Source organism: Tachyglossus aculeatus, chromosome 20, assembly GCF_015852505.1.
Source record: "Tachyglossus aculeatus isolate mTacAcu1 chromosome 20, mTacAcu1.pri, whole genome shotgun sequence".
Taxonomy (NCBI): Eukaryota; Metazoa; Chordata; class Mammalia; order Monotremata; family Tachyglossidae; genus Tachyglossus; species Tachyglossus aculeatus.
This window is the reverse complement of record NC_052085.1, coordinates 15,436,391-15,449,356: the sequence shown is the minus strand read 5'-3', so window position 1 is coordinate 15,449,356 and position 12,966 is coordinate 15,436,391. Positions and strand designations below refer to the sequence as shown.

The 12,966-nt window shown below is 53.1% G+C and overlaps 1 protein-coding gene across 2 annotated transcripts in view; it reads left to right on the top strand.

The window, feature by feature from the left end:
• Nucleotides 1–5,971: 5,971 nt before the first annotated feature.
• TBC1D8 (TBC1 domain family member 8) overlaps nucleotides 5,972–12,966 on the top strand; it is a 77,015-nt gene continuing 70,020 nt past the window's right edge. For both annotated transcript variants that reach the window (XM_038761757.1, XM_038761756.1), the window contains exon 1: nucleotides 5,972–6,151. In XM_038761757.1, the coding sequence (XP_038617685.1) occupies nucleotides 6,025–6,151 (127 nt within the window). In that variant the 5' untranslated portion in view covers nucleotides 5,972–6,024. The remainder of the gene's footprint in view (nucleotides 6,152–12,966) is intronic.

The window sequence follows — 12,966 nt, the reverse complement described above, 5'->3', positions numbered from 1 at the left end:
CATCTGTAAAATGGGGGTTAAGACCGTGAGCCCCATGTGGGACAACCTGATTACCTTGCATCTACCTGAGCACTTGACACATAGTAAGGACACAAATACCAGTATTATTATTATTACTCTCTGGGCCTCAGTTCCCTCATCTGTAAAATGGGGATTAAGACTGTGAGCCCCATGCGGGACAACCTGATTACCTTGTATCTACCTGAGCACTTGACACATAGAAAGGACACAAATACCAGTATTATTATTATTATTATTCTCTGGGCCTCAGTTACCTCACTGGGGATTGAGACTGCGAGCCCCACATGGGACAGGGACTGTGTCCAACCCCATTTGCCTGTATCCACCCCAGCGCCTAGTACAGTGCTTTGCACATCATAAGCGCTTAACAAATGCCATCATTATTATTACAGTGTCTCACACACAAGCGCTTAAAAAAATCATTATCATTATTATTTTAATAATAAATAACAGTTTAACATGATAATTGATATTTAATATAACAATGTTGATATAATAATAATAAACACACCTACAAATATACATAATCACTCCCACCTGGGAGGGCTCCACATAAAACCATTGCCCTGGGTACTGAGAAGCAGCACGGCTCAGCGGAAAGAGCCCGGGGTTGGGAGTCGGAGGTCGTGGGTTCTAATCCCGACTCTGCCACATCAGCTGTGTGACTCTGGGCAAGTCACTTAACTTCTCTGGGCCTCAGTTCCCTCATCTGGAAAATGGGGGTTGAAGACTGTGAGCCCCACGTGGGACAGCCTGATTACCTTGTATCTATCCCAAAGTTTAGAACAGTGATTGGCAGGTAGTAATTGCTTAACAAATATTATTATTATTATTATTATTATTATTATTATCCATAACCTAACCGCGGGCCGTTTGAACGGGCGGGGTTTGAACCCAGTCTTCATTTGCATATCCCCGCCCCCTGATGACGCTCTCACCTCCCATTGGCCCTCCCGAAGGCGCTCCCCCCAGGGGCGAACCCTCATTAGTCCCCGGGCTGTCAGTCGGGCTTCGCGGCTTCTCATTGGCTGTCGAGCAGTAAATTGACATCCAATGGCCCTCGTTCATCGCTCTTAGTCCCGCCCCCCAACGGGCCGTTCGGCTCCACCTCGACGCCCGCTCCGCCATCTTGGATCCATGTTGGGGAGACGTGGGGGGGGCTGCTGACAGGCAGGTCCCTGCTCAACCCCGCCCAGGCTCTTCCCTTAATAATTCTATTCTATAATTCTATTTATTTTGATGGCACTATTATTCTATTCAATAATTCTATTTATTTTGATGGCACTGATGCCTGCCTACTTGTTTTGCTGTCTGTATCTCCCTTCTAGGCCGTGAGCCCGATATTAGGTAGGGATTGGCTCTCTCTGTTGCCGAACTGTATTTTCCAAGCGCTTAGTCCAGTGCTGTACACACAGTAAGCGCTAAATAGATAGGATTGATTGATTGAATGAATGAATGAGCGTGCTGCTCAAACCCTCAGCGCGCATGCGCCTCAGGAGTGCGCGGGGGTCGGGGCGTGGCGTGATGACGTCATCACGTCGCCGGCGTGTGGGGCCTCTCAGTCCTGTCTGAATCATCTCTACCTCAGAGCGCTTTGGAACAGGGGGAGAATAATTAATAATAATTATTAGTAATAATAGTAATTACGATGGCATTTGTTAAGTGATTACTATGTGCCAGGGACTGTACTAAGCGCCGGGGTGGGTAGAATTATTATTATTAGAAGCAAATCAGGTTGGACCCAATCCCTGCCCCACATGGGGCTCGCAGTAATAATAATAATAATAATAATGATGGCATTTGTTAATAGTTTACTATGTGCAAAGCACTGTTCTAAGCGCTGGGGAGGTTACAAGGTGATCAGGTTGTCCCACGGGGGGCTCACAGTCTTAATCCCCATTTTACAGATGAGGTAACTGAGGCACAGAGAAGTGAAGTGACTTGCCCAAAGTCACACAGCTGACAATTGGCAAAGCCGGGATTTGAACCCATGACATTTGGACCCATGAACCCAGTTTGTCAATCAATCAATTGTATTTATTGAGCGCTTACTGTGTGCAGACCACTGTACTAAGCACTTACGGTTGTCCCCTGTGGGGCTCACAGTCTTAATCCCCATTTTACAGATGAGGTAACTGAGGCACAGAGATGTTTAGTGACTTGCCCAAAGTCACACAGCTGACAGTTGGCACAGCTGGGGTATGAACCCATGACCTCTGACTCCCGAGCCCGGGCTCTTTCCACTGAGCCATTATGCTTCTCTCCCATTTTAGAGACGAGGTAATTGAGGCGCAGAGAAGCGAAGTGAATTGCCCAAGGCCACACGGCAGACAAGTGGAAGTGTTGGGATTAGAACCCATGACCTTCTGCATCCCAGGCCAGTGCTCTATTCGCTGCGCCATGCTGCTGCCAGAGCAACCTGGGGGTGACCCATGGAATGGCTTTATTCATTCATCATCATCAATCGTATTTATTGAGCGCTTACTGTGTGCAGAGCACTGTACTAAGCGCTTGGGAAGTACAAATTGGCAACATATAGAGACAGTCCCTACCCAACAGTGGGCTCACAGTTTAAAAGGGGGAGGCAGAGAACAAAACCAAACATACTAACAAAATAAAATAAATAGAATAGATATGTACAAGTAAAATAAATAAATAAATAGAGTAATAAATATGTACAAACATATATACATATATACAGGTGCCGTGGGGAAGGTTCTCTGCCTCAGTTACCTCATCTGGAAAATGGGGATTAGGACTCTGAGCCCTGCATGGGACAACCTGATTACCTTGTATCTACCCTAAAGCTTAGAACAGTGCTAGGCACATAGTACGTGCTTAAAAAATACTATAATTATTATTTTTCCCCCGCCCCCTCCCTTCTGCCTCTGGACCCTTTACGAATCTGCTCTCTCTCCCCCAACTCTCTCCCTGCCAGCTCTCTGTTCCCCTACTTTAATAATGATGGTATTAAGGGCTTACTATGTGTCGGACACTGTACTGAGCGCTGGGGTGAGTACAAGCAAATCGGGTTGGACACAGTACCTGTCCCACGTAGACCTGCTTTCTGCCCCACAGCTCTTTCTCTCTCTCTCTCTCTCTCTCTTGTTCATTCATTCATTCAGTCGTATTTATTAACTGCTTACTGTGTGCAGAGCACTGTACTAAGCACCTGGGAAAGTACGGCACAACAATAAAGAGTGACAATCCCTGACCACGACGAGCTCACAGTCTAGGAGGGTTGGAGACAGACGTCAATACAAACAGATATCGATATAAATAAATAAAATGACAGCTATGTACCTAAGTGCTGTGGGGCGGGGAGAGGGGAGGAGAGTAAAAGGAGGTAGGGCGACACAGAAGGGAGTGACACAGGAGGGAAGGGACACAGACGGGATAAGGAAAAATCGGGCTTAGTCTGGGAAGGCCTTTGGGAGGAGATGGGCCTTCAGGAAGGCTTTGAAGGGAGGGAGAGTAATTAGTGGATTTGAGGAGGGAGGGCATTCCAGACAAGACTCTGGTCCCCTCAGCTCTCTGTTCATTCATTCATTCATTTAATCATATTTATTGAGCGCTTACTGTGTACAGAGCACTGTACTAAAGCTCTTGGGAAAGTACATGTTACCCTCAGCTCTCTGACCCCCTCAGCCCTCTGCTCCCCTGTTCTTTGACCCCATTCATTCATTCTGTCATATTTATTGAATGCTTACTGCGGGCAGAGCACTGTACTAAGCGCCTGGGAAAGTACAACACAACAAAAAACAGTGACAATCCCTGCCCACGGCCCACTGCTCTCTGCCCTCTAGCTTTCCATCCCTCACCCCTTTGCCCCCCACCTCTTTACTCCCCATCTCTCTTCTCCCCACCTCACCGCCCTCTACGCCGTCCTCGAGAAGCATCATGGCGTAACGGCCCGAGCCCGGGCCTGATCGTCAGAAGGTTGTGAGTTCTAATCGCGGCTCCTCCACTTGTCTGACTTCAGGCAAATCACTTCACTCCTCTGGGGCTCAGTTCCCTCATCTGGAAAATGGGGATTTGAGGTTATGAGCCCCACATGGGACAGAGACTGTGTCCAACCCGATATGCCTGTATCCTGCGCAGTGCTCAGTACAGTGCCTGGCACATAGAAAGTGCTTAATACCACGATTATTATTATTGTTTCTCTGCCTTCCCATTCTCTACTCTCCAGTTCTCGACCCCCAGATCTCTGAGCATGAGGTCTCTCAGCCCCAGCTCTCTGCCCCCCTTATCTCTGCCCCCCTGCTCCCTGCCCTCTTTTTCTTTCATTCATTCAATCGTATTTACTGAGCATCTACTGTGTGCAGAGCGCTGTACTAAGCGCTTGGAAAAGTGCAATATAGCAATAGAAACAGTCCCTGCCCACAACGAGTTCACAGCCTGGAGGGGGGTTTCTAGGTGGTGCTTTTATTACCGAAGCAGCTTACACTGGTTGTTTACTCCTCGCAACAGCCCTGTGAGGTAGGGTTCAGGTCGTGGGTAGAGCACGAGCCTGGGAGTCAGCAGGCTGCTCCTCCTCCTCCTCCTCCTGCTCTTCCTCCCTCTCCCCCTTCCCCTGCTCCTCCTCCTCCTGCTTTTCCTCCCCTGCTCCCCTTCCTCTTCTCCTCCTCCCCATCCTGCTCCTCCTCTTCTCCTCCTCCTGCTTTTCCTCCCCCTGCTCCTCCTCCTCTGCTCCTCCTCCCCATCCTGCTCCTCCTCCTCCTGCTCCTCCTCCTCCTGCTTTTCCTCCCCCTGCTCCTCCTCCCCATCCTGCTCCTCCTCCTCCTCCTGCTTTTCCTCCCCCTGCTCCTCCTCCTCATCCTGCTCCTCCTCCTCCTCCTGCTTTTCCTCCCCATCCTGCTCCTCCTCCTCCTCCTGCTTTTCCTCCCCCTGCTCCTCCTCCTCATCCTGCTCCTCCTCCTGCTTTTCCTCCCCATCCTGCTCCTCCTCCTCCTCCTGCTTTTCCTCCCCCTGCTCCTCCTCCTCCCCATCCTGCTCCTCCTCCTCCTGCTTTTCCTCCCCTACTCCCCTTCCTCTTCTCCTCCTCCCCATCCTGCTCCTCCTCCTCTTCTCCTCCTCCTGCTTTTCCTCCCCCTGCTCCTCCTCCTCCTCCTGCTTTTCCTCCCCCTGCTCCTCCTCCTCATCCTGCTCCTCCTCCTGCTTTTCCTCCCCATCCTGCTCCTCCTCCTCCTCCTCCTGCTTTTCCTCCCCCTGCTCCTCCTCCTCCCCATCCTGCTCCTCCTCCTCCTGCTTTTCCTCCCCTACTCCCCTTCCTCTTCTCCTCCTCCCCATCCTGCTCCTCCTCCTCTTCTCCTCCTCCTGCTTTTCCTCCCCCTGCTCCTCCTCCTCCTGCCTTTCCTCTTCTCCTCCTCCCCATCCTGCTCCTCCTCCTCCTGTTTTTCCTCCTCCTGCTTTTCCTCCCCCTGCTCCTCCTCCTCCCCATCCTGCTCCTCCTCCTCCTGCCTTTGCTCTTCTCCTCCTCCCCATCCTGCTCCTCCTCCTCCTGTTTTTCCTCCTCCTGCTTTTCCTCCCCCTGCTCCTCCTCCTCTTCTCCTCCTCCTGCTTTTCCTCCCCCTGCTCCTCCTCTTCTTCTCCTCCTCCCCATCCTGCTCCTCCTCCTTCTGCCTTTCCTCTTCTCCTCCTCCCCATCCTGCTCCTCCTCCTCCTGTTTTTCCTCCTCATCCTGCCCCTTCTCCTCCTGCTCCTCCTTCCCCTGCTCCTCCTCCTCCCCATCCTCTTCCTCCTCCTCCTGCTTTTCCTCCCCCTGCTCCCCCTCCTCTTCTCCTCCTCCCCTCCTGCTTCTCCTCCCCCTTCTCCTCCTCCCCTCCCGCTTCTCCTCCCCCTTCTCCTCCAGCTCCTCCTGCTCCCCCTCCTCTTGCTCTTCCAGCTCCTCCTCCTCCTCTCCCTGCTTTTCTTGCAGCTCCTCCCCCCGCTCCTCCCGCTCCTGGCGGGCCGGCCCCCGGGGTGTCGGTGCGGGGGTCCCGGGGGTCCGGGGGGTCCGGGAGGATGTGGCTGAAGCCCGAGGAGGCGCTGCTGAAGAACGCGCTGAAGCTGTGGGTCACCCACAAGTGCAACTGCTACTTCGTCCTGCAGCGACGCCGGGGCCACGGAGAGCCCGCCGCCCGCTTCGCCGGTAAGACCACCCCCCGACCCCCACTGCAGCCTCACCCCGCCCTGCCCCACCCGTGGGGTGACCCCCTGCAGCTGGACCCCACGGGCAGTCACCCCAGACCGGTTGACCAGAGAGGTGGGTGACTCCCTGCAGGTGGGCCCTGTGGGCGCTCACCCCCGGGGTGGTCGACCAGAAAGCCAGAGGGGAGGTGGGCAACCCCCTGCAGGTGGGCCCTGTGGGCACTCACCCCTGGGGTGACCGACCAGAAAGCCAGAAGGGAGGTGGGGGAAATCCCCTGCAGCTGGTCCCCACGAGCTCTTCCCCCAGACTGGTTGACCAGAGAGGTGGGTGACCCCCTGCAGCTGGGTCCCGTGGGCACTCACCCCTGGGGTGGTCGACCAGAGAACTAGAGGGGAGGTGGGTGATCCCCTGCAGCTGGGCCCTGTGGGCACTCACCCCTGGGGTGGTCGACCAGAGAACTAGAGGGGAGGTGGGTGATGCCCTGTGGGCACTCACCCCTGGGGTGGTCGACCAGAGAACTAGAGGGGAGGTGGGTGATGCCCTGTGGGCACTCACCCCTGGGGTGACCGACCAGAAAGCCAGCGGGGAGGTGGGTGATCCCCTGCAGCTGGGCCCTGTGCACACTCACCTCCAGGTGGTTGACCAGAGAGGTGGGTGATGCCCTTCAGCTGGGCCCCGTGGGCCCTCACCCCTGGGGTGGTCGACCAGAGAACTAGAGGGGAGGTGGGTGATCCCCTGCAGCTGGGCCCTGTGGGCACTCACCCCTGGGGTGACCGACCAGAAAGCCAGCGGGGAGGTGGGTGATCCCCTTAAGCTGGGCCCTGTGGGCACTCACCCCCAGGTGGTTGACCAGAGAGGTGGGTGACCCCCTGCAGCTGGGCCCCGTGGGCACACACCCCTGGGGTGGTCGACCAGAGAACTAGAGGGGAGGTGGGTGATCCCCTGCAGCTGGGCCCTGTGGGCACTCACCCCCGGGGTGACCGACCAGAAAGCCAGCGGGGAGGTGGGTGATCCCCTTAAGCTGGGCCCTGTGGGCACTCACCCCCAGGTGGTTGACCAGAGAGGTGGGTGACCCCCTGCAGCTGGGCCCCGTGGGCACACACCCCTGGGGTGGTCGACCAGAGAACTAGAGGGGAGGTGGGTGATCCGCTGCAGCTGGGCTCTGTGGGCACTCACCCCCGGGGTGACCGACCAGAAAGCCAGCGGGGAGGTGGGTGATCCCCTGCAGCTGGGCCCTGTGGGCACTCACCCCTGGGGTGGTCGACCAGAGAACTAGAGGGGAGGTGGGTGATCCCCTTAAGCTGGGCCCTGTGGGCACTCACCCCTGGGGTGGTCGACTAGAGAACTAGAGGGGAGGTGGGTGATCCCCTTAACCTGGGCCCTGTGGGCACTCACCTTTGGTGTGGTCGACCAGAGAACTAGAGGGGAGGTGGGTGATCCCCTGCAGCTGGGCCCTGTGGGCACTCACCCCTGGGGTGGTCGACCAGAGAACTAGAGGGGAGGTGGGTGATCCCTTTCAGCTGGGCCCAGTGGGCACTCACTCCTGGGGTGGTCGACCAGAGAACTAGAGGGGAGGTGGGTGATCCCCTGCAGCTGGGCCCTGTGGGCACTCACCCACAAGCGGTTGACCAGAGAGGTGGGTGACCCCCTGCAGCTGGGCCCTGTGGGCACTCACCCCCAGGTGTTTGACCAGAGAGCCAGTGGGGAGGTGGGCGACACCTTACAGCTGGACCCCCATGTGCTCCCTCACCCTGGGGTGGTCGACCCCTGCAGTCAGACCCCTTGGCACAGGGGCAAGGGGGCATAGCGTGACCCCCCGGGAACCCCAATCCCAGCTCCAAGGCGGGGGGCATCGTCGGCTTCAGGGAACAGGGGCTGTGGTGGGGCACGGGCAGAGCCGAGAGCCGTTCCCTCGGTAGTCCAGTTGGGCGAGAAGCAGGACGGGCTGGGGCCGATGCCCGCTGAAAGACTTGGGAGGGGGGAAATCCTTAGCTGCCCACCCACTTCTCCCAAGGAGATGGGGCCCTGGTGGGCAGAACCTCCCAGGAACTGAAAGCCCTGGTGGTTTTCAGTACCTGTTACCCCCTTGGCTGGGTGGTTTAAGGTGGTCTTCTTCATCATTATCAATCGTATTTATTGAGCGCTTACTGTGTGCAGAGCACTGTACTAAGCGCTTCAGCTTGGGCTTAGTCTTCAGCTCAGGGAGGATCAAGCTCATAGCCTATATCATAATTATGGTACTCGTTAAGTCCTTATTGTGACAAGCACTCTTCTAAGCACTGAGGTAGATACAAGTTAATCAGGTTGGACACAATCCCCGTCCCATATGAGGCTCACACTCTTAATCCCCATTTTGCAGATGAGGGAACAGAGGCCCAGAGAAGCGAAGTGACCTGCCCAAGGTCATGCAGCAGACGGGTGGCAGAGCCGGGATTAGAACCCAGGTCCTTCTGGCTCCCAGATCCGGTCTCTTTCCACTAAGCCACACAATCAGCCCTGTGGTGGAGGGTAATTAATTAAGGGGAGCCCGAGGAGCTTTTTGTAAAAAAAATTTCTGAAGAGTTGTCTTTGTATTAGAAAAAGATGCAACCGACAATAACGTTTACCTCGGGGTGATAGTAGTTGTATTTATTAAGAGCTTAGTGGGTGCAGGGGTGTGTTTGTGGGGGGTCTCTAAGAGCCAATGCAAGACCCCCATTCCTGCCAACAATATGCACGGGCACACAAACACAACGCTGGGCCGTCTGGTTTGTTGGCCACACTTAACATTTGCCTCCTTTTCTCACCACTGTTGAGAAGCGTCTGCCCCTAAAGAACAGCTCCTTTCTAGAGAAGCAGCGTGGCTTTGTGGAAAGAGCCCGGGCTTAGGAGTCAGAGGTCGTGGGTTCTAATTCCGGCTCCGCTACTTGTCAGCTGTGTGACTTTGGGCTTCTCTATGCCTCGGTTCCCTCTTATGTAAAATGGGAATGAAGATTGAGACTGTGAGCCCACTGTTGGGTAGGGACTGTCTCTATATGTTGCCACATTGTACTTCCCAAGCGCTTAGTACAGTGCTCTGCACACAGTAAGTGCTCAATAAATATGATTGATTGAGAACCCCACGTGCGACAACCTGAATGCCCTGTATCTACCCCAGCGCTTGGAACAGTGCCTGGCACATAGTAAGCGCTTAACAAATACCATCACTATTGTTATTATTGTGCCATGCTGATTAATATATAGCCGTAGATCCACGAGGCATAGTTTTACTGCATTTCTTAGAGTGTTTCCTCTGGCCTCCTTGCTTTTGACTTCCCGTGAAAAGTTGCCGTGTGGTTTTTCGGCTGTTGTGGATTCTCCTCACCTGCCTCAGTCAGCATACCTGTGTTCGGAAGAGCAGAGCGTTAATGCCAGGGGATTGACTTTGTTTAATTGCATTGCCATTTGATGTTGAGAGTTGCCTGTGAGCGACCCTGTTGGAGCTGTTTAAGGGGTCAGGCTGTGGGATCTTTAGCAAGTCAAGGTCTCTTAGCCGTAGAGAAGGTTGGATAACAAACACTTTATCTCTGTAGACCTTTTAGCTCAGTCTGGAGCCCGATTATTATTGTCATTAACAATATTAATCATTACACTAATAACATCATATTATAATATAATAATAAATAATAATAATAATTGCTGTGATTGTCAAGCATTTACTATGTGCCCAGTCCCCATCCCCCATGGGGCTCACAATCTTCGTCTCCATTTACAGATGGAGTTACAGATAAGGTAACTGAGGCTCAGAGAAGTCAAGTGGCCTGCCCAAGTCAATCAATCAATCGTATTTATTGAGCGCTTACTATGTGCAGAGCACTGTACTAAGCGCTTGGGAAGTACAAATTGGCAACATATAGAGACGGTCCCTACCCAACAGTGGGCTCAACAGTCTAAAAGTCCACACAGCAGACAAGCGGCAGAGCCGGAATTAGAACCCAGGCCCGTGCTTAAACTGCATGGCTTAGTAGAAAGAGCCCGGGCTTGGGAGTCAGAGGTCATGGGTTCTAATTCCAGCTCCGCCACTTGTCTGCTGTGTGACTTTGGGCTAGTCACTTCACTTCTCTGCGACTCAGTTACCTCTTCGGGTACTAAGACTGTGAGCCCCACCTGGGCCAACCTGATAACTTTGTATCTCCCCCAGGGCTTAGAGCAGTGCTTGGCACACAGTAAGCGCTTAACAAATACCATCATTATTATTATTATGCCGCTTCCCAACACCATCTTGTTGCCGTCCTCCATTTGAAACTCTCCCGAAGGTTGGGCAGGGAATCTGCATTCATGTTTTTTCTTGTTCTTGTCTATCGCTGGGTCCCGGTCCGTGTGCTACCCCGGAAACAGTAGTCCGCGAAGGTATTTAGTTCCCAGTTGCCGATTCGGTGTCCGGTTGTGTGTATGGCTTGCCTGGTGTCCGCAGATAAATCACCTAGTCTTTTTTCAGTCACCTCCGGCTCACCGCCTCTGGCACGCTTGGTAAATGGGATTATAGCCGCGTGTTCCATCGTCAGCCTACAGCGATGCTTGAGTGATTGTCTCCAGGACTTTGGCTGCTGCTCAAAGTCTGTTGCATTGGACAGGTTTCCGATGAAGCACATTCTCATACCCGCATCCAAGTTTTCTAATATGGCCAAGCAGAATAAATTGAGCAAGGCTGGGCCCATCCTTTTTTCCAGGAGAAGGAATCGGACTGGATGCCTCCAGCTGGGATAGAGCTAGTTCTGGAGAAACAGCTTGGCCCAGTGGATAGAGCAACGACCTGGGTTCTAATCCTGGCTCTGCCCCTTAATGTAATGTAATAATGGCATTTGTTAAGCGCTTACTATCATCATCAATCGTATTTACTGAGCGCTTACTATGTGCAGAGCACTGTACTAAGCGCTTGGGAAGTACAAATTGGCAACATATAGAGAGACAGTCCCTACCCAACAGTGGGCTCACAGTCTAAAAGTCTACTATGTGCAAAGCACTGTTCTAAGCGCTGGGGGGGGATACAAGGTGATCAGGTTGTCCCACGTGGGGCTCACGGTCTTAATCCCCATTTTACAGATGAGGGAACTGAGGCTCAGCGAAGTTAAGTGACTTGCCCAAGGTCACACAGCAGAGAAGTGGCAGAGCCGGGATTCGAACCCATGACCTCTGACTCCCAAGCCCGGGCTCTTTCCACTGAGCCACGCTGCTTCTCTTAATTGTGGTATTTAAGCACTTAATAACAGTGATGGTATTTAAGCGCTTACTATGTGCTAAGCACTGGGGTAGTTACAAGGTAATCAGGTTGTCCCATATGGGGCTCACAGTCTTAATCTCCATTTTTCAGATGAGGGAAATGAGGCACAGAGAAGTGAAGTGACTTGCCCAAGGTCACACAGCAGATAAGTGGCAGAGCCGGGATTAGAACCCGTGTCCTCTGACTCCAACGCCTGGGCTCTTTCCACTAAGTCATGCTGCTTCTTTATGTGCTTACTGTGTGCCAGGCACTGTACTAAGCGCTGGGATGCATAGAAACCAATCAGGTTGGACACAGTGCCTGTCCCACGTGGTGCTCACGGTCTCAATCCCCATTTTACAGATGAGGTAACTGAGGCCCAGAGAAGTAAAGTGACTTGCCCAGGGTCACAGAGCCGACGTGTGGTGGAGCCGGGATTAAATATGGTTGTAGAAGGTGGGAAAGTAGTGGTTTGCTGGATGTGGGTGGGGAAGGAATTTCAGGCAGAAGGGAGGATGGGGAGCAAGAGGCTGGAAGCAGGAGAGAGGAGCTAGAGGCCCGGTGAGGACAAAACTGTATTTTGGGCTTTTGCAACCTGAGTACATTCAGTTCTATGAAACCGTGAGGGCACCGTGAGGGCGTGATGTTCTTCTGAAACCCCAAGTTAAGGAGGATTCCTACTGTAGGGCCACTATTAGCCCCCTGCCTGTAACACAGGCCGGGCTAGCAGTCAGTCAGTCCTATTTATTAAGCACTTATTGTATGTAGACCACTGTACTAAGTGCTTAAGGTGTCCATCACCTCACCCCCTCCTACCTCACCTCCCTTTTCCCTTTCTCCAGCCCAGCCCGCACCCTCCATTCCTCTGCTGCTAACCTCATCACTAGGCCTCGTTCTCACCTGTCCTGCCTGGCCCACATCCTACCTCTGGCCCTCCTTCCTCCCATCCGCCAAACCAACTCTCTTCCCCCACCTTTCAAAGCCCTACTGAGAGCTCACCTCCTCCAGGAGGCCTTCCCAGACTGAGCCCTCCTTTTCCTCTGCTCCTCCTCCCCTCCCCATCGCCCCGACTCCCTCCCTCTGCCCCACCCACCTCCCCGTCCCACAGCACTTGTGTATATATGGACATATTATTCTATTTTATTAATGATGTGTCTATATCTATCATTCTATTTATTTTGATGCTGTTGATGCCTGTCTGCTTGTTTTGTTGTCTGTCTCCCCCCCCTGACTAGACTGTGAGCCCGTTGTTGGGTAGGGATTGTCATCATCATCATCATCAATCGTATTTATTGAGCAGAGCACTGTACTAAGCGCCTGGGAAGTACAAACTGGCAACATATAGAGACGGTCCCTACCCAGCAGTGGGCTCACAGTCTAAAAGGGGGAGACGGAGAACAAAACCAAACATACTAACAAAATAAAATAAATAGAATAGGTATGTATCTATTGTCTCCCTCTGTTGCCGAATTGTACTTTCAAAGCGCTTAGTACAGCGCTGTGCACACAGTAAGCAGTCAATAAATGCGATCAAATGGATGAACGAGAGAGTACCATGTAACAATAGACACTCCCTGCCCACAGTGAGCTTACAGTC